At 43.9% G+C, this 21,926-nt stretch overlaps 1 protein-coding gene and 1 long non-coding RNA gene across 5 annotated transcripts in view; one reads left to right on the plus strand and one right to left on the minus strand.

Moving 5' to 3' along the window:
- The first annotated feature begins 261 nt into the window (after positions 1-261).
- On the plus strand, positions 262-2,502 carry LOC143775877 (uncharacterized). The gene is made up of 2 exons (XR_013215724.1): positions 262-362; positions 1,147-2,502. It is a non-coding gene; the product is annotated as an uncharacterized LOC143775877 (long non-coding RNA).
- Positions 1,382-21,926, minus strand: part of USP6NL (USP6 N-terminal like) — a 239,042-nt gene continuing 218,497 nt past the window's right edge. For 3 of the 4 annotated variants that reach the window (XM_077264568.1, XM_077264569.1, XM_077264566.1), the window contains one exon: positions 1,382-6,208. In XM_077264568.1, the coding sequence (XP_077120683.1) occupies positions 4,815-6,208 (1,394 nt within the window). In that variant the 3' untranslated portion in view covers positions 1,382-4,814. The remainder of the gene's footprint in view (positions 6,209-21,926) is intronic. The other variant, XM_077264570.1, reaches the window with a different exon arrangement.

Consider the following 21,926-nt stretch of genomic DNA (forward strand, 5'->3'; position numbering starts at 1 on the left):
CATGAACATTCCCTTAGTATCAGTCTTGTAAGCACTGTGGCATCACGAATGTGTTTGTCAGTAAGCTCCCATGACATAAGTGGTCATCAGTCAAGTAAGCAGATGTGACTAAACAAATGTGGTTCTACTAAAGCATCTCGATGCAACATCATACACATGTAGCTTATAGGTGGAACTGCTTTGGTATGGAAAGCTGATTCACTAATAGGCTTTACTCTGGTACACTGCTGTGACATCACAAGTGGTTTATTTCTGGTAAAGGACAGAGAGCTTCTGTCTTCACAAATTTGGTTAAGGTAAATCACAAACTAAAATGTGATGTCAAACAGGTGATCTGCCCTGAAATGACTGGTTTTAGTCAGGTAATTATCTATCAACTAAGAGAGCTTCAGAAATGGGAACATGATGAGGCAGATTTGCTACAGTCAGTCTGACTATGCCCTTTGAACTATTAAGAATGACAAAATTGAACAGTATATCAAATCCTTGAAATATTTTTCTTGAAGGCAATCTCTTCTGCTGGTGTCACCCCTTGCATCAATTAGCATTTATTGAAAGAAAAAAAATGGAGAGGGTTGAACCTCTAAGTGCAATTTCATTATTGCACACAATATACTGTGGTGGGTCTCAAATGGTTCAATTGAAATTTGCCATGCTGCTTCCATTCTTCCACGCGCTTAAGGATCATGCAGATGGACATATAAATGGGCCAATTTTTCATTGGATACCAGATGGACAGCACACATACCCATGTTATCCAATAGGTTAATGAATTATTTTTTTCTCAATCGGACCATCTGTGAGAATATAACTACATTATAGTAAGCATGATTTCCTCCCTCCTCTCCTCCCAAGTATCGGATGAGACTTGTGTGTGCGTGCAAAAAATAAACCGCCTTGCATGCTCCTCTAGAGAATTAAATATACAAATTATCTCTTCAGAGAGGAAAAGGGTAACTTTAATACCACCTATTTGGCTTTTACCCCAAATTATGTTGCAAGACTCGTTAGAGGGTTGATATTGACTTGTAAGATGGCTACTTCCTATAGGGTGGCTCTAGAGTTCTAGTCCTCTTCCTCTCTGAAGAGGTAATTTGCATAAAGTGAAGCTGGGAAACGAATGAACTTGTAGACTTTTTAATATAGATGTATGAAATCTGATCGCACAAGGACATAAAGAGAACAGGCACAAGGATGAAAATTTGGGGAAAAAAAAATCTATTTTTCTGGAAGAACTTCTGCCGATTTCTCACACGCAAGTCTGCAGACGGCCTGGAAATTGAAGCAAGGTCTTGTGTTACTTTCGGAGTACCATTTCCTGCCATTACCAATCTAGAACAAGAGAACTTAACGATTGCAAATAAGAGACACAGTCTGTAGGTACTCAATAATATTAATCTTTAACATATTAAAAATACAGTCACATTAAAAACAGTTAAAAACTGTAGCGAATGACATATGAAAATAGTGTGTATATATTTATACATTAAATCTACAATATTTACCATCACTGGCATTTTTTAAGGAGCAGTGTTACCAGCTTGATTAGGAAGAGGCCTGCAATTAGGACATTATTACAGTCACATTTATGTACATTGTATTAGAATTCAATTCTGTATTTCTGGAAATGATCAGTAACACAGACAACTAACAATGATCACAAAAAAATATCATTTGTTGGGATGTAGTGCTCAGCTAGCTGTTCAAACCTTAAGGCTAATTCCCATGATGAGCTTTTGATGTTCTGCACCTATTAAGTAAATTATGTTAGAGGGTTTTTTTGGGGTTTTTTTAAGTGCTTTTTTACATGCATTTTTAATGCTGCTATTTTTCGTCTTTTGTTGTATGACATGTTTTAAACAAAGCTGCTTTTTTTTCACATCGTGGTATTTGGCTTTGACAAAACTTTCTTGATAGTGTCATGTGAATTACATGCTTTGTTGCGTTTCCGCCACAGAAAAGCACTAAAATCGTAAGACGATGTGTTTTAGACACATTGAAAATACACAGAATCAAAAACTGACAAAATACTCATTGTGGGCGCACAGCCTTACTGCTATGATAGACCGAACACACAGACCACTCACTGCTGACGTTACTACTACACAGCTAACCGGTTTCCTTTTTTTTCCTAAAAATTAATTACAACTGTACCTTAAAACTTGAAGAAATAAAAAACACAACTTTTCTGATCCAACTTAAATACTTACAGAATATGAAATAGAAACATTAACACTTCTATGTAATTAAGGTATTGTGTGTTCCCTGCAAAGAAACATGCCGTGGTGCAGTACTACTTTGGTTTATGACGCTGCCAAGCGAAAACTGAAATGACTAACTGTTCCAGAAGAAGAGTATAATTTTAAAGAAAGAGGAAAAAAAAAAGAGAAATCAAAGAAAAACGTGTCAATCAGAAGTAGGTGAAAAACCCACTCAGCCCAGCACTTGGAAATAAAGCAGACAATTCAAATTGATTTGCCTTCTCTTAACTATTAGTGTCATTTCGGCACACAATGCATTGCTTCGTAAAAGGTGTGATCGTGTAATGATAAAACAGCAGACATTAAGCCATTAAAAGCCAAGGCACACAGTGAAAGACACATGCTGATAGAGCAGAGTGCATGATTACTGAAGGAGGGGAGAGATTCATCTGAAAGCATGGATGAAAAAATGAACACGCGGAAAAATATCAACTGTGGAATGTTTACCTATTGAGAGAGCGATCGCAAGGTGTTATGTTCCTACACAAAGGGGTGTAATTAGAGGAGATACTGCTACAAATACAGACATTTTTATTCAACTTCATAGAGATAATGGAAATGTTGCAAGTGTTATGCATCTGGGGGAAAGAAAATGCAATACATCAGTAATGTTAAGAGGAATATGCACTAAATGCCTCGTAGATCATCATAGATGGAAAAGAGGTATGTGACCAAAAAGGCAACACAATCGATACTGCAGCAGCAGTGTGGAGATGTCACCTGTGACTGACCAGCTTTCTGTATACTATACTCCGTATACCAACCTCACATCTCTGCTTCACAAATACTATGCTGTCTCGCCTAGAAAAAAAAAGAAAATTAAAGGTGTTTTTACCATATTCAAACTGATTTATCAGTGGGGATCTGGTCGATTGGACTTTTACTGATGAGAACCAGGGTCCTTGAGTACCCTATATGCATAAAGCAGTGGTGCACATGCGAGTCCACCACTCCATCCCGTGGCACTGTCTAACATAGTCAAACGCTGCAGTCTGCACAGTCCCATAGACTTTGAATGGAGCAGCAGTGAGCATGCTCAGCCTCATTCAAAACGAGGGAGTCCGGGATCCCCTTATTTGTGAGCAGTGGAACACTTACCACCCATTCTATGGATAGTGGCTACATTTTGGTTATGGGAAAAACCCTTATGGGTACGTTCCAATATAGCATGTCAGCCGTGGACATATCAGAAAGAATATCAGCAACCGTATTCACCACTGCTGATATCATGGTGAAAAGACTGCATGTGAGCATTTATATGCAATGACCTCCACAGGATAAATTGGTCAATTTAAGCTGCTGATATATTTTTGCGAAAGTGTGCATGAGATTTCCTAAAATCTCAATCATAATGCTGCTACTGTAAGACAGATTTTCCACAAGCGAATCATGCATTTTTGCCAAGTGGGAACATACCCTTAAGGTTTATAACAAACCAATATAACTAGATCCAATTGCAGTAATACAAAGAAATGCAGCGTTTTACCATCTTCCATAAGCATATAATCTAAATTCACTATTAAGGAGGTTTGTTTTGAGTACATTTCCCAAAACTGCTTTGAATTCTGTCAACGATCATATGGGATTTCTGTGACTTTAATTTGGACATTCTGACCTTATTGCATTAGCTTTTGTTTTACATGGGATGCACTCAACACCTACATCTCACAGCTGGTACAGCACTTTCAAAATCAATATCGGTAAAGTGCATAGTGTCAAATGGATACAATAAAGCATTTTACAGCGTGAGTAGGCTGGAGTTGTTGGAAGACACACCATTAAGCCTAATACAACCTAGGCAGAATCTATAGCAGCTGCTGCTCACTGTTGAAGCACTAAAAAGTTTCCCCCCCAAGTACAGAACCATCATTAAAAGATTGCAGGGCCTGGTTATTGTTAGCCATCCCATGCATTAGGCATTATAATACTTTCATGTACTGTCTGTAGAACACAATAACCCTCGCTAACGCAGATCTCCAATATCTCAACAGAAGAATGTCAAAGAACTCGCATGGAGTTTACATTAAAACTTTCATTAGTCTGAGGCATATCAAAACATTTGATAAAGCTAACACAAGTAGTAGGCACATCTTAATTGACTCTTTGCTAAAACTGTATACAGATGTACTGTAGAAAGTAACTGTAGAGAGGTAACAGATTTCCAAAGTTCGTAATCTTCTGGGACTAATCCCCAAATGTATTCTTAGATAAGAGAATACTTTCATATATTTCACCATAATCATTAGTCGCATTACTTAAATCTTTTAAATAATTTCATGAACTAAAATCCATTATTGAGGCACTAAAGTTATGTAGCTAAAGAATTAATAAATATCTCAGGACAAATATGTACAGAAAAGGCTACATATAGGACATTCTAAGTAACACATAGTTGGAATTCTACGCCAACTTTACTGAATGCTTCCATGTATGCTATGGTATATTGTCCCATTCCGGACAATTTTAAGAGACTCACAATAAGTTCATGCTTGAAATGTTGCTTGTGAAGACAAAGCAACCTATCTCCACTGTGAAACCATGAGTATTAGCGGTTCACAGCATAACAGACTCATGCATTATCAGTCCATCACGGTGATTTCGAAAGTGCGGTGCTCCAGGTTTTGAATGTAGATACCGTGGCGGAGTTACTTGCTCATTGTGAGGTGAAGTCCTTAGCCTCACTGGACTATTAACAGATAAAGAAGAAAAATTGGTCACTGGGCTGGATGGCTGGTAAGAGCCTGGGGATTTCTGCAAATTGGACAAGTAACTTCTAGATGCCTCCCGGTTTAATGGTTGTCCAAAGGTCCCAAAAGACACTTCAGGTACGAAAGTGTGGTCCAGTTGGTAATCTATAGGTGGAATAACAATATATCTGTGGTTTTCCCTCTGATTAAAATTACCTAAGTGTAGAGTAGCATTCTCTTCTGCAGGTAGAACTTCAATTCTGTTGGAAGGCGAGGTTACTGGGTTTTGCCTACCAGTAGAGTTCATAGGTATTTTATCTGAGGGAAAATCAAAACTGTGATCATATGACATATTTGATTGACCAATCCGGGTTGGTGAATGGTGTTCACTATTTAGTCTACTCAATGAGTATTTTGCATTATTTTGATAGAGTGGTGGGCTGCTGTAAGATGGTGGTGGTTGTTTGTACCCATCACCAGTACCCTGAAATGGTGTTGAACGTCCAGGAGAGCGTGGTTGCATGCCAAAAGCTGAATTACTTTCAGTTGTTCTTGATGGACTGGATCCTTTAAACGGAATCTGTGATGAAGTGCTATTAAAATACATCACATTTTTGTCAGACAAATCTGACTGTTGTCTGGAATCTTCAATATGATTGTCAATCTCATTTTCACCCCCAGAAACATTATCATACTGCGATGCATTGGATCCTCTCTTACCTCCGGCATCAAACACTCTATTTTTCTGCTTCACTGCTAAACCTCGAGATTCAGTCTGACCTGAAACTCTATATTCTGGGGGATTGCCCCTTACATCACTCATGTGTTTTAGTAGAAGTTCTTTATTTTTGGATTCTGATGGCAAATTCCATTTAGGAGCGATTCCCTTTGATGAACTGGGTGTTGCATTTGAGTTTTGGTTGGCGGCAGCATGGTCATAGTACTTAACTTTGTCCTGAGTTGGAGTGACCGCCTGAGGAAATTTTCGATTGTGTCCATTTGTCTTAAAATGTTCAGTGCGATATTCTCCAGATTCCCTCTTTATGGATTTCAATGTTGACTTATCAATCGAATTCTTTCTCCTCTTCTCGGTTGGGGAAGCTTGCGGTGCTTTACTAGGAGAATTAACTTTTTCAGGTTTAATTTGGTTTGGAAGCCTGCTGGTACTCTTTTGTCCATTCATTACATGATTTGCAAGTATTTGAGCAGGTTCAGAAGGAATTAGACCAAGAGTTTTCTTAGGCTGTTCATCGTCTTTGCCTAAAAAAAGCAAGAAAATATGAATAAAAAAAAAAACAACAAATAAAATAAAGAGTAAAATGGTATAAAGCTTAATATATAAAAAATGTTGGCATTTTAAGATAAGATGAAGTAATTAAAGTTAATAAGATTGGTCCACTTTATGAGCTAACAATATAAGGAAACCTTGAGGTCACTCACGGGAAGTGCCAATGCCATAATAATCCATTAATCATGGCAAAGCACGTGTTACCATGGGTCCACATAATCTTACAGGATAGCTTAACTTCAGTTTAGGAGAACACACATTTCTCTGCTGAAATAGCAGTACAGCATTAAGAATCCCAAGCATCAAAACTGTAAGAAGATAATATCCTCCTAGCAAAAAAAAAAACAACAATGCGGCACAGACACCAAGCACAGATTCCGTCCCAAAGCAGATATTGCAAAGCTCCCCCTATGAAGAAGACTTGTTGGACAATTGCTATTGCATCGTTCCATAAACAGTGACGTGTCCAGCTCTAAATGTGAGAATGCTTATCTAACACCCGCTCCTCCTTGTGTATGGGAGTGATGTTTTAATAAGAGGCTTTTAGGAATCTATTTATAAATTAGACTTGCTTTATTTCCCTCGCACCCTTCCAGAAGACTCCCTTAAAGATTTTAACAGCATTTGCTAGTTACTCAGTGTGATTTCAAAAGCAGATTTGACACATTGCATATAGTAGAACGTATCAAGCCAATTGTTTTTTATTGTAGTTTAGTAAAATAAAATACGAAGGAAAGAACATTGACAGTTCCAGAGGAACAGTACAAAAGACAAAACAGGGTGTGTACGAGAATAATATGCAAAGGATGCTGCTCAACATCTGTAACCTGTATAAAACGAGTAGTCCCACTTGTGAAAAGTCTTGTATAAATCAATCGCATTTTGTTTTCACTAGCAAGAGGAAAAGCTTGCTTTGTCATCATTTTGGTGTAAACAAAAAAAACAAGAATTTAGCAATATTATTTCAAGGCTACCCTAGTCTCAAACCAAAACCTTGTATTTAAGTTAAGCAAAAATCAGAGCCATAATGTATGAATTTCTAAAAAAACAAAAACAAAAAGGAAAAGGGAAAAAAAAAAAAAAAAAAACGCGATCCAGGTTGACTTTTGGAAAGTGAACGTTTCCAGGCAGTAATTGTAATTCTAAATATACTCAACTATACAAAAAGTAAAAAATACAAAAAAAAAAAAAACAACCTACATAATCTAGTTGTACAATGATTTATTGGCTTAAAAGTCTGAAAATGACTATAAATGGATTCAGTTTTATTTGAATTACAAACCTTTCTACGTATAAGACATTGATCATGGCAGTGATGCTTGAGATTTTCTTTATATGTAAGACATATCAAGACCTAAGTTTTGTAGGGTACATACATTGTTTTTATTTACTACAGAACAACATAAGCGCATATAGATGCAGTGATCCAAGTTCTGGGTGGCTGGGTTCATGTTCCCTGGAATGTTAATTATTCAGGACACTCTTTCTTCAAGAAATAATTTGTTAAAACGAAGAGGGGAAAAAAAAATCAAAGCCAGTAGCACTCTTATAAAACAAAGCCTTCTAATATAATCCATCTTTGTCTTGCTTGGTATTTAAATGCATGTCCCCTTTGTTAATAATGTCACTCCTGCAGTTCTTTCAGGAGTTTAGCTTAAGCTTGCCTCCCACTTTTCACGGTTTATGCTGATTTTGGAATTTAAATACTACGTGAAGTCAGATTTAACACCTGAGCTCACAAATCCAGTAAGTGTGTAGGTGAAACTCACAAAGAAAGAAATCTTAACTAGCAATGATACATAAAATATTCAAAGGAGTTCCACAGCATAAATAATTTAGTATATTTACTACACAAAACAATCTGTTTAAAGAACATCAAGTTCTCAATGGTTAGCTTCATAAGCCCAGAGAAATATAAAAGAAACCAAGACCTCCTTTGCCTCACAATCTATGATCAACCATTGTGTCCTGGCCAGCACACTAGAGAACAATTGATCTCTTAAAGAGGACCTTTCACCAAATTTTTCATGTTGAAAGGTATTACCTGATAAGTTTTCACAGGGAGAGTTATCTTTTTCCTCTCATTGCCCAATCATAAGCAGGAAACGCCACTCAAAAGAAAGAGGAAAATTATCTCATCAAAGCTTAGAGCAGGTTTCTCAGTGTTTGAGATTTAGAATGTCAGACAGCTCCAACCTTCCGGTCTAAAGGTACCTTCACACGAAACGACATCGCTAGCGATCCGTGACGTTGCAGCGTCCTCGCTAGCGATATCGTTTAGTTTGACACGCAGCAGCGATCAGGATCCTGCTGTGATGTCGCTGGTCGCTGAATAAAGTCCAGAACTTTATTTGGTCGTCCGATCGCTGTGTATCGTTGTGTTTGAAAGCAAAAGCAACGATACCAGCGATGTTTTACACTGGTAACCAGGGTAAACATCGGGTTACCAAGTGCAGGGCCGCGCTTAGTAACCCGATGTTTACCCTGGTTACCAGCGTAAAAGTAAAAAAAAAAAAACAGTACATGCTCACCTGCGCGTCCCCCAGCCTCTGCTTCCTGACACTTACTGAGCGCCGGCCCTAAAATGAAAGTGAAAGCACAGCGGTGACGTCACCGCTGTGCTGTTAGGGCCGGAGCTCAGTCAGTGTCAGGAAGCAGAGGCTGGGGGACGCGCAGGTGAGCATGTACTGTTTGTTTTTTTTACTTTTACGCTGGTAACCAGGGTAAACATCGGGTTACTAAGCGCGGCCCTGCGCTTAGCAACCCGATGTTTACCCTGGTTACCCGGGGGCCTCGGCATCGTTGGTCGCTGGAGAGCCGTCTGTGTGACAGCTCTCCAGCGATCAAACAGCGACGCTGCAGCGATCGGCATCGTTGTCGCTATCGCTGCAGCGTCGCTTCGTGTGAAGGTACCTTAACCTCCTACATGAGTTGTTCTCTTCCTCTCAGCACTGTCAGTTCTGCTGTACTGCCCCTCCCCCGCGCTGACTTACAAATGAGGTTAGACCAGGAGATCAGAGCGGTATCATTATATCTCACTGAGTAACCTGCTCTAAGTAATGGTGGGGCTGTGTTCTTTCTACGGAATAATGATGCCTGCTTATGATTGGTCAGGATCATATGGGGAGAAGTACATGCCCCCATTGAAATCTGCTAACACCCACTTGGACGTAACGAAAATTAACTGATTGGGAGCAAATACTTTGATTGCCATTACCTCCGCAACGAAGGAGGAGAATTAAAAAAAAAATAGATTTAAAAAACAAACAAACAAAAAAAAAAAAACTATGTTCCGCTCTTGAACAGTCACTATTACATTGTGTGCCTAGTTCAACATGAAAAATGTGTCGATACATCCACTTTAAAGAGTAACACCAGTTCTGCAAGCATGCAAGGTTGTCATTGGCAGCAACGAGTAAGGTCCATTGTTTCATGACAAGTTGGAAGGTATGAACCATGTTTGAGCTCCCTACTGCAGTCTGTGCAGCGACCATTCTCAAATACAGTTGAAACCAGAAATTTACCTACACTATATAAAAAGACACAGATGCATGTTTTTCTCAATATCTGACATGAAATCAGAATAAACCTTTCCCGTTTTAGGTCAATTAGTATTATCGCAGTTATTAATATTTGCCAAATGCCAGAATAATGAGAGAGAGAATGTTTTAAGGCATTTATATTACTTACTGCAAAGTAAAAATTCTACATTTATTTCATTAGTATTTGGTACCATTGGCCTTAAACTGAATGACTTGGGTCAAACATTTGGGATATCCTTCCACAAGCTTCTCACAGTACTTGGTCAGAATTTGGGTCTATTCCTCCTGACAAAACTGGTGTAACTGATCCAGGTTTGTAGGTCGCTTTGCTCGCACCTGCTTTTTCAGCTTTACCCATGAATTTTCTATAGGACTGAGATCAGGGTTTTGTGATGGCCACTCCAAAATATTGACTTTGTTATCCTTAAGCCACTTTGTTACCATTTTGGCAGTATGCTTCGGGTCATTGTCTATTTGGAAGACCCATTTCTGCCCAAGCTTTAATTTCCTGGCTGATGTGTTGAGATGTTTCTTCAGTATTGCCACATAATCTTCTTTTCTAATGATGCCATCTATTTTGTGAAGTGTGCCAGTCCCTCCTGCAGCAAAACAACCCCACAACATAATACTGCCACCCCCATGTTTCACAGTTGGGATGGTGTTCTTAGGCTTCCAAGTTTATTCCTTTTTCCTCCAAACATAACGATGGTCATTATGCCCAAAAAGGTCAATTTTAGTTTCATCAGACCACAGGACATGTCTCCAAAAATTAAGGTCTTTGCTCCTGTGTGCATTTGCAAACATTAATCTGTTTTTTTATGTTTCTTTTGGAGTAATGGCTTCTTCCTGTCAGAATGGCCTTTCAGCCCATGTTGATACAGTCCTCGTTTCACTGTGGACATTGACACAATCTTACCAGGTTCCGCCATCATCTTCACAGGGTCTTTTGCTTTTGTCCTTGGGTTGATACGCACATGTTGGACCAAAGCACGTTCATCTCTGGGACACAGAACCAGTCTCCTTCCTGAGAGGTATGATGGCTGGACATTCCCATCTTGTTTGTACTTGTGTTTAATTGTTTGTACAGATGAACGAGGCACCTTCAGATATCTTAAAATTGTACCCAAGGATGAGCCAGACTTCTGCAAGTCCACAATTCCCTTCCTGATATCTTGGATGATTTTTTGAAACTTTCCTATGATGCTACACAAAGAAGCAGTGTTTCAGGTGTGCATTAAAATACATCCACAGGTGTGTCTCTAATTAACTCAAATACTGCCAAAAAATCTATCAGAAACTTCCAAACACAACATCATATTCAGCAGTCATGAATTGTTTAAAGGCCTAGTAATCTTGGTGCATGTAAACTTTTGAATTTGCAGTAAGTAATAAAAATGCCTTAAAAAATATGCTCTCTCATTATTCTGAAATTTGGTAAATAATAATTATGGTAATCCTAATTGACCTAAAACAGTAAAGGTTTATTCTGATTTAATGTCAGATATTGAGGAAAACATGCACGTGTTTCTTTTTATATACTGTATGTAAACTTCTGGCTTCAACCGTACATGTAGTGTGTAGTAAAAGTGGGATTCACGTAGTCAATGTTTTGTTTTCAGAGTGCTGTTACGCAAGTGTTTGCGTCTACATTAGTACTTCAACCACAGTGTAGTTTATTATATATTCACACACATATACTCGTATATTAAAGTAAGTAATACATGCACACGCTAAATATGTGCATATTATATGTATATATATATATATATATATATATATATATATATATATATATATATATTACACATACACACACCATTTTGTATTACATATATATGTTTCACAGGAGATTGAGTGATAAATACGTTTTCATCCCTTGATCTTGTGGTTTCATACCGCCCCCTAGTGGCATTACTACTTAGTACTGTTCAGTCAGTCTACTTTGAAGCCATTTCCAGTGAGGATTCATCAGCTTTATTAATTACAGGCTAGTCAGTATAGCTGAAATTTAAGACTGCATCCTCTGCTCTGTAAAATCAACATTTAGTGGGAAAAAAAACAAAAAAAACCTTTACATTTAAAAGATTTAATCAGGTAAGAATTGACACTAAGTAAAGCGTTTATTTTAATTAAGGTTTATATCATTCATAAATTGTTATAAGATATCCCAGTGCAATATGTACACTGATTATTTATGCCTTCAACAGCAGTAACACAATGGGTTAAAAGAAATACATGTACCTGATTTCCTGCTACATTTAGCAACAGCTTTAACAAATATGTGTGTGAGTACACTATATACATGCATTAATATAGTAACGTAAAATACATCCATCTATATCTACACATATACACACCCATGCACAAACACATACCGGTAGATAGAAATAGATATGTGCATATGTATTTCTATGTATATCTAGATGCCTTGGGGGAGACTTTACAAGCATGAATGTTCCCTTACCCATCACAGCATGGATTAAGTCGAAAGAAAGGGCAGCCATTGCTTTTTTTTTTTTTTTTTTTAGCTAAATGTCACAAGAAAGCACCTGCTTTCTACAGTGATAAAAAATTGACACCCTGCTGCAGCATTTAGCAGGCATTATAACGAAAAATAATGTGCTGGAAATTGCAAGTGAAATCAAAGCCTCTTCTACCTCAATGTGAAGGCTCCAATGGGAATAAGGTAGATGATCACAAAACGCCTACGACTAGAGCAGAAAGTGTGAAAATAGATTTCTACCGCTCTGTACAACCCAAGACCGATTCTGGGAGTTACAGAGCACTGAATGTCAGACGGACACGTTCTAGGCCACTTCAAAACCAGTCTATCGTAGCCTACATTCTGCAGCCCAGGTGAGAAAGAAGCACACGGCTTCAATGTTTCACAAAGGGTACAGGTTTGCTCGGTTATTTTTGTTTTCATGTTAACATCATTTTGGATGGATTTTAGTAGCAAGACATTATTGTTCAAGTGAGGTAGCACTCCCAATTCCCAAGTCTACTCCTAACTATTTTCTTGTACAGTTTACTCTAGGGGTGGGCAATAAATTTTCCCGAGGGGCCACAAGAGACACCATGACTGTTTTGGAGGGCCTAACCAATAGGCTAAAGACAATTCTGCTCAATTTTAATATCCATATATAATAATTATATTATTGGAAATTATATTACTATTAATTGTATCACTTAATATTGATCAGAAGTATGCCGACATCCCCCTTTATCATTTGAACCCCTCCTAGCCACCCAATGCCCAGGATGAAGTCCCCACAGCCTTCCCATACCCAGGATGAAGCCCCCACAGCCTCCCAATACCCAGGATGAGGCCCCCACAGCCTCCCCATACTCAGGATGAGGCCCCCACAGCCTCCCCATACCCAGGATGAAGCCCCCACAGCCGCCCAATGCCCAGGATGAAGCCCCCACAGCCTCCCCATGCCCAGGATGAAGCCCCCACAGCCTCCCAATGCCCAGGATGATGCCCCCACAGCCTCCCCATGCCCAGGATGAAGCCACCACAGCCACCCAATGCCCAGGATGAAGCCCCCACAGCCTCCATATGCCCAGGATGAAGCCCCCACAGCCTCCCCATACCCAGGATGAAGCCCCCACAGCCGCCCAATGCCCAGGATGAAGCCCCCACAGCCTCCCCATGCCCAGGATGAAGCCCCCACAGCCTCCCAATGCCCAGGATGAAGCCCCCACAGCCTCCCCATGCCCAGGATGAAGCCACCACAGCCACCCAATGCCCAGGATGAGGCCCGCACAGCCTCCCCATACCCAGGATAAGGCCTTCACAGCCTCCCCATGTCTAGGCCTCCCCATGCCCAGAGTGAGGCCCCCACAGCCACCCCATGCCCAGGATGAAGCCCCCACAGCCACACCATGCAAAAGATGAGGCCCCCACAGCCTCCCCATGGCCAGGTTGAGGCCCCCACAGCCGCCCCATGCCCAGGATGAATCCCCCACAGCCGCGCCATGCCTAAGATAAGGCCCCCACAGCCTACCCATGCCCAGGTTGAGGCCCCCACAGCCGCCCCATTCCCAGGATGAAGCCCTCACAGCTGCGCCATGCCCAAGATGAGGCCCCCACAGCCTCCCCATGTCCAGGGTGAGGCCCCCACAGCATCCAAATGTAGGTGTGAGGCCCCCACAGCCTCCCCATGTCCAGTGTGAGGCCCCCACAGCCTCCCCATGCCCAGGATGAGGCCCCCACAGCCTCCCCATGCCCAGGTTGAGGCCCCCACAGCTGCCCCGTGCCCAGGATGAAGACCCCACAGATGCGCCATGCCCAAGATGAGGCCCCACAGCCTCCCCATGCCCAGGATGAGGCCCCCACAGCATCCCCATGTCCAGTGTGAGGACCCCCACAGCCTCCCCATGCCCAAGATGAGGCCCACACAGCCTCCCCATGCCCAGGATGAGGCCCCCACAGCCGCCCCATGCCCAGGATGAAGCCCCCACAGCTGTGCTATGCCCAAGATGAGGCCCAAACAGCCTCCCCATGCCCAGGTTGAGGCCCCCACAGCCGCCCCATGCCCAGGTTGAGGCCCCCACAGCCGCCCCATGCCCAGGTTGAGGCCCCCACAGCCGCCCCATGCCCAGGATGAAGCCCCCACAGCTGTGCCATGCCCAAGATGAGGCCCCCACAGCATCCCCATGTCCAGGGTGAGGCCCCCACAGCATCCCAATGTCCAGTGTGAGGCCCCCACAGCATCCCAATGTCCAGTGTGAGGCCCCCACAGCATCCCAATGTCCAGTGTGAGGCCCCCACAGCATCCCAATGTCCAGTGTGAGGCCCCCACAGCCTCCCCATGTCCAGTGTGAGGCCCACACAGCCTCCCCATGCCCAGGATGAGGCCCCCACAGCCGCCCCATGCCCAGGATGAAGCCCCCACAGCTGTGCTATGCCCAAGATGAGGCCCAAACAGCCTCCCCATGCCCAGGTTGAGGCCCCCACAGCCGCCCCATGCCCAGGTTGAGGCCCCCACAGCCGCCCCATGCCCAGGATGAAGCCCCCACAGCTGTGCCATACCCAAGATGAGGACCCCACAGCATCCCCATGTCCAGGGTGAGGCCCCCACAGCATCCCAATGTCCAGTGTGAGGGCCCCACAGCATCCCAATGTCCAGTGTGAGGCCCCCACAGCATCCCAATGTCCAGTGTGAGGCCCCCACAGCATCCCAATGTCCAGTGTGAGGCCCCCACAGCATCCCAATGTCCAGTGTGAGGCCCCCACAGCCTCCCCATGTCCAGTGTGAGGCCCCCCACAGCCTCCCCATGCCCAGGATGAGGCCCCCACAGCCTTCCCATGTCCAGGGTGAGGCCCCCACAGCATCCAAATGTAGGTGTGAGGCCCCCACAGCCTCCCCATGTCCAGTGTGAGGCCCCCACAGCCTCCCCATGCCCAAGGATGAGGCCCCCACAGCCTCCCCATGCCCAGGATGAGGCCCCCGCAGCCTCCCCATGTCTAGGCCTCCCCATGCCCAGGTTGAGGCCCCCGCAGCTGCCCCATGCCCAGGATGAAGACCCCACAGCTGTGTCATGCCCAAGATGAAGCCCCCACAGCCTCCCCATGTCCAGTGCAAGGCCCCACAGCCTCCCCATGTCCAGTGTGAGGCCCCCCCACAGCCTCCCCATGTCCAGTGTGAGGCCCCCACAGCATCCAAATGTAGGTGTGAGGCCCCCACAGCCTCCCCATGTCCAGTGTGAGGCCCCCACAGCCTCCCCATGCCCAGGATGAGGCCCCCGCAGCCTCCCCATGTCTAGGCCTCCCCATGCCCAGGTTGAGGCCCCCACAGCTGCCCCATGCCCAGGATGAAGACCCCACAGATGCGCCAAGCCCAAGATGAGGCCCCACACAGCCTCCCCATGCCCAGGATGAGGCCCCCACAGCATCCCCATGTCCAGTGTGAGGACCCCCACAGCCTCCCCAAGTCTAGTGTGAGGCCCCCCCACAGCCTCCCCATGCCCAAGATGAGGCCCACACAGCCGCCCCATGCCCAGGATGAAGACCCCACAGATGCGCCATGCCCAAGATGAGGCCCCACACAGCCTCCCCATGCCCAGGATGAGGCCCCCACAGCATCCCCATGTCCAGTGTGAGGACCCCCACAGCCTCCCCAAGTCTAGTGTGAGGCCCCCCCACAGCCTCCCCATGCCCAGGTTGAGGCCCCCACAGCTGCCCCATGCCCAGGATGAAGACCCCACAGCTGTGTCATGCCCAAGATGAAGCCCCCACAGCCTCCCCATGTCCAGTGCAAGACCCCCACAGCCTCCCCATGTCCAGTGTGAGGACCCCCACAGCCTCCCCAAGTCTAGCGTGAGGCCCCCCCCAGCCTCCCCATGCCCAAGATGAGGCCCACACAGCCTCCCCATGCCCAGGATGAGGCCCACACAGCCTCCCCATGCCCAGGATGAGGCCCCCACAGCCGCCCCATGCCCAGGATGAAGCCCCCACAGCTGTGCCATGCCCAAGATGAGGCCCAAACAGCCTCCCCATGCCCAGGTTGAGGCCCCCACAGCCGCCCCATGCCCAGGTTGAGGCCCCCACAGCCGCCCCATGCCCAGGATGAAGCCCCCACAGCTGTGCCATGCCCAAGATGAGGCCCCCACAGCATCCCAATGTCCAGTGTGAGGCCCCCACAGCATCCCAATGTCCAGTGTGAGGCCCCCACAGCATCCCAATGTCCAGTGTGAGGCCCACACAGCATCCCAATGTCCAGTGTGAGGCCCCCACAGCATCCCAATGTCCAGTGTGAGGACCCCACAGCCTCCCCATGTCCAGTGTGAGGCCTCCCACAGCCTCCCCATGCCCAGGATGAGGCCCCCACAGCCTTCCCATGCCCAGGATGAGGCCCCACAGCATCCCAATGAACAGTGTGAGGTCCCCACAGCCTCCCCATGTCCAGTGTGAGGCCCCCACAGCCTCCCCATGTCCAGGATGAGGCCCTCATAGCCTTCCCATGCCCAGGATGAGGCCCCCCCACAGCCTCCCAATGTCTAGGCCTCCCCATGCCCAGGTTGAGGCCCCCACAGCCGCCCCATGCCCAGGATGAAGCCCCCACAGCTGTGTCATGCCCAAGATGAAGCCCCCACAGCCTCCCCATGTCCAGTGTGAGGCCCCCCCACAGCCTTCCCATGCCCAGGATGAGGCCTCCACAGCATCCCAATGTCCAGAGTGAGGCCCCCACAGCCTCCCCATGTCCAGTGTAAGGCCCCCACAGCCTCCCCATGTCCAGGATGAGGCCCCCACATGTCCAGGATGAGGCCCCCCACAGCCTCCCAATGTCCAGTGTGAGGCCCCCACAGCATCCCCATGTCCAGTGTGAGGCCCCCAAAGCCTCCCCATGTCCAGTGTGAGGCCCCCACAGCCTCCCCATGTCCAGTGTGAGGCCCCCACAGCCTCCCCATGTCCAGTGTGAGGCCCCCACAGCCTCCCCATGTCTAGGATGAGGCCCTCATAGCCTCCCCATGTCTAGGATGAGGCCCTCATAGCCTCCCCATGTCCAGCAAAACATGTCATGCACATGGAAAAAAAATAAAAAATATGAACACCACATACTCACCTAGGTCCCGTTCCCCAGGCGCTATGCTTCTGCTCCCGTTTTGGAGTATTCGATGTGCTGACTCTTCACAGTACACAACTGATGTGATGAAATGATGTCCTTTCCTCCTCCACCACTGAAGTCAGTGCAGATGGAGACAGCAAGCAGGCGGGCACGGTGTTTTCCAGACCCTCAGCTGTCTCTGTCAATGTGCCAGATTGGGACAGCCAGAGGGCACTTTGCCGAGGAATGGTTTAGAATGAAGATTTTTCAGTCATAGTTAGGATTGAAAATGTATACCCAATCTTTATTGCAGCAGAATAAAAAAAATAAATACTTTCCAGGTACAAGCCAAAGACTAATTAAAGCACCACTCCAGCGTTTTTTTGTAATCTAAGGTCCCTAACCCTACTTTTATACTCGCCTACAGCAGTCTTCACTAGTGATGAGCGAGTGTACTCGTTGCTTGGGTTTTCCTGAGCACACTCAGGTGATCTCCGAGTATTTGTTATTGCTCGGAGATATAGTTTTCATTGCCTCAGTTGCATGATTTACGGCTTCCAGATATGCTGAATACATGCAGGAATTCCCTAACAAACAGGCATTCCTTACATGTATTCAGCGTATCTGGAAGCTGTAAATCATGCAACTGAGGCAATGAAAACTATATCTCCGAGCAATAACAAATACTATGAGATCACCCGAGCGTGCTCGGGAAAACCCAAGCAACGAGTACACTCGCTCATCACTAGTCTTCACCTTTTATCACGGCAGCACCTGTCGGACTCCAAAAGTTAGTGTACCTGCCACATCGGCTCCAGTGTTCCATGGAGCGAGCCTGAGGTCACTCTTCAATGCAAGTCTATGAGAGCACCGTTCTGGCTCTCAGACTGCATTGAGAGCTTGTGAAGTAACTTCTGACTTATAGCCATTCAGACCGAGGGACCGAAGCAGCACCAAAGAAAAATAAAAAGCTAAATATGCCAGAAGGTGAGTATTAGACCAGGGGCAGACTGCAGCGTTGGGGAAAAAAAACCAAAACACTGGAGTGATGTTTTAAATAATTTCCTACGCGTTTCAGACAAAAATTTAGCTTTAATTCAAACGAATGAGCAAAGTGCTCGATTACCAGCCACTATTGGTGCACCTATATGACACTTACACTAATCTAAATGTATATCATCTAAATCAGCAAACTAAAAAGGGAACTGCGAAAACAGACCCATTCTCCTATTGATGAACAGCTAAAAGTTAAGGTTTGTGGAACACATAAAATTACCCATTAAAAAAAAAAGAGAATATGTCTCTTCAAGTCCATAAATACGTTTCATCTTCCCTTTAGACTGTCTTCGAGAAAAGATACACTTGAAGTGCAAATTGAGTGTCTGAACCTTTTTTGTTGCATATCATGTCCCCCATTGTTCTGTGGCTGCAATGCTTATGTGCTAGCAGTTTTATAACAATCAGTAATTTACTATGGCCATCACAGAGCCCTGATGCTAGCAAGTATGGCACATAACCGCTGGCACCCATCACATGACATTATTAACCATCTTGTGTTTCACTTTTGTTTATTTTGGAGAACATACATTTTTTTAACCTTGGGCAGACGCATCTCTGGCACTCCCGAGTTCAGGAACAGGTTAGAAAACCATGAATAATATCTAATTATCTCAATTTCTCAGCTCTAAAAGTAATCAGTGACCTTCATATGGATGTATTAACAGAGAGTAGACAAAATCAAATGCAAACAAAAAAATAAAAAAATGTAATAACAATAAAATGTACTAAAACAAAAAGTACCCCCGAGTGGCCACTTCTACAAAATATCCACAAACTTTGCATTATTCATTCATAAAATGAGCAAAATAAACAATTGTGATGAAAACCCGCCAGAAAGTACGAACCTTCAAAAGTGAAGTTTATAATAGTGATGAGCGAGTAAACTCGTTACTCGAGATTTCCCAAGCATGCACGGGTGATCTCCGAGTATTTGGGTGTGCTCGATTATTTAGTTTCTGTCTCCGTAGCTGCATGATTTGCGGCTGCTAGCCAGCCTGAGTACATGTGGGGATTGCCTGTTTGTTAGGAAATCCAGACGTACTGATGAAAAGGAATGGTGGTTTTATTCAACGCGTTTCGAAGTCTATATATGACTATATATGATATGTGTGTGCTATTTCCTGAGGAAGAAGTCTATATATGACTTCGAAACGCGTTGAATAAAACCACCATTCCTTTTCATCAATACGTCCGGATTTCCATTTGTTCAGCAGCACGGACAATATCCATAAAAATCCTTTTTTCTGTTTTCTGAATAACAGATTCTGAAATTGTCGGATAAGCCCCTATGTGCGCTTCTTCTCTCCTATAGTTTTTGTTTGTTAGGAAATCCCCACATGTATTCAGGCTGTCTAGCAGCCACAAATCATGCAGCTACGGAGACAGAAACTAAATCTCCGAGCACATCCAAATACTCGGAGATCACCAGAGCATGCTCGGGAAATCTCGAGTAGCGAGTATATTCGCTCATCACTAGCTGATAATGATACACATTCTGTATGATTAAAAATAAACTTAAAAGGGTTGTCCACTATTGAGACAACCTCTACTCAATGATTCTTTTACTGGAGGAGGATGAAGAAACGTAGTAACACCTATACTTACCTCTAATATCCTCACTAGTTATGAGCGAACGCGCTCGGATAACATTTTATTTGAGCATGGTTGGGTTTATCCAAGTATCTCAGGCGTGCTAGGATAATATATTCACGTCCCCGCAGCTGCATGATTTGTGGCTGTTAGAAAGCAGCAACACATGCGGGGATTGTCCAACAGCCACAAAACATGCAGCTTTAAGGACTCGAACATATTATCCGAGCACACCCGAGATACTCAGATAACACGTTATCCGAGCTTGATCGCTCATCACTAATCCTCACCCATATCTTGTAGGCTGTGAGCCCTCAAAGGCAGGGTCCTCTCTCCTACTGTAGTAGTCGGTAACTTATAATGTTCAAGATTATTGTACTTATTTTTTTATGTCTACTCCCTTCACATATAAAGCGCCAAGTAATAAATGGCACAATAAACAATAATAATAACAATAATAATTATGCCAGCGTCATTCCAGCGGTGTCAGCACTGGCTCTCTCGGAGCTCACGTAAAAATTTCCCTACGGCTAATCAGCGGCTGCTTCAATGACTCTTCCTTTCGGACGCAACAGATATCTAGAGATTGTGAGAGAGCAGCCGTAGCTCGGATTTCATCTAGGTGTCAATTATACCCAAAGGAGAGTGGCAGTGAGGCACGTCACATGGCACTGCGATGTGCATGGGAGGGGGTGGTACGCAAATTAACACCAGAGGCAGAGTTTACTTCCAGGCACCGCACGCCCCGGAGCCTGGCAGAACTAATTAACAAAAGACTAAAAGTCTATTTCTCACCAACAGGATTGCAGCTATGAGGCTTATAGGTAGGACTATTTTAACAACTCTATTACCTGTATGCCCATAGTATTAGCTTATGAGTGCCTCAGGGGTAACAGATACCCTTTAACCGCTTAAATGTCTCTTAATGATCGTGGCATATCTAGCTTTGCAAACTAAGTAGCGACAGAGTCTACATTATTTGCAGGGGGGGGGGGGGTTAAGTCGCTTTTCTCTATCTTATAGTATTTGCTCATATTTTTTGCGACAAATCAAGATGGCGCACAAACTTTGCGCCAGGGCTGTGGAGTAGGAGAGTCGGTGTCAATTTTGGTGAAGGTGAAATCTGAGTCGGTATAAAGTGGGCCTACTCCGACTCCTAAAATAAATACATTGGGTACAATAGTATAATGCAGGATGTGCTGTAAATGTTTTCATAAGAATTTGAGAAAGCTATGAAATGTCCTATAAATGTCGGTTCTATTCCTGATCTAAGCTTTTAGTGGAGACAATTCTGTGCTACACTTTATGTACATGCTCAGTAGTGAGGCACTGCTGTGAAGTCAGAGTCGTGGAGTCAGATTTCAGAGAAATTGAGGAGTCTGGGTAGGTGGTTTGGCTTACCATTTCCACGGCCCTGGATTGCACAAAATCACAAATTTTTGAGCAAAATGTTGCATCTTTTTCAAAGTGTCAAAAAAATGGTTCAAAAATTCAGGCGAACATAACAAAATCACTCCAGTGGGGAGGACTGTTGAAGATTTGCACCAAATTTTGTGTTTTTTTTTTTTTAAAGTTACAAATTATAAATTAAGCTAAAACATCTGGAAACTGCAAACTCAGTCCACAGAGAAAAATTAAGAAAAAAAAACAAAACAAATAAAACAGACATTAAAAAGTGTGCACATGGAAAGATACATTTAGTGAAGAAAAAAATAAAATAAAGAGCAATACACTAAAACCTCTACTAAAAACAGGCAGCAACACAATAATAAATACAACAATAAACTGGGCCAATAGACTACAGAATGAAGTACGGAGGTTGTTCCTGTAATGCAATTGTCATATCACAAATGCTAAGGAAGTTGGACAAAATTGTTCATGAGAAACGCTACAAAATGGAGGTTCACAGTGTAGAGATTTGAACAATTGCATTCATCAGTGCCGTT

Source organism: Ranitomeya variabilis, chromosome 5 (assembly GCF_051348905.1).
Source record: "Ranitomeya variabilis isolate aRanVar5 chromosome 5, aRanVar5.hap1, whole genome shotgun sequence".
In the NCBI taxonomy this organism is placed as follows: domain Eukaryota; kingdom Metazoa; phylum Chordata; class Amphibia; order Anura; family Dendrobatidae; genus Ranitomeya; species Ranitomeya variabilis.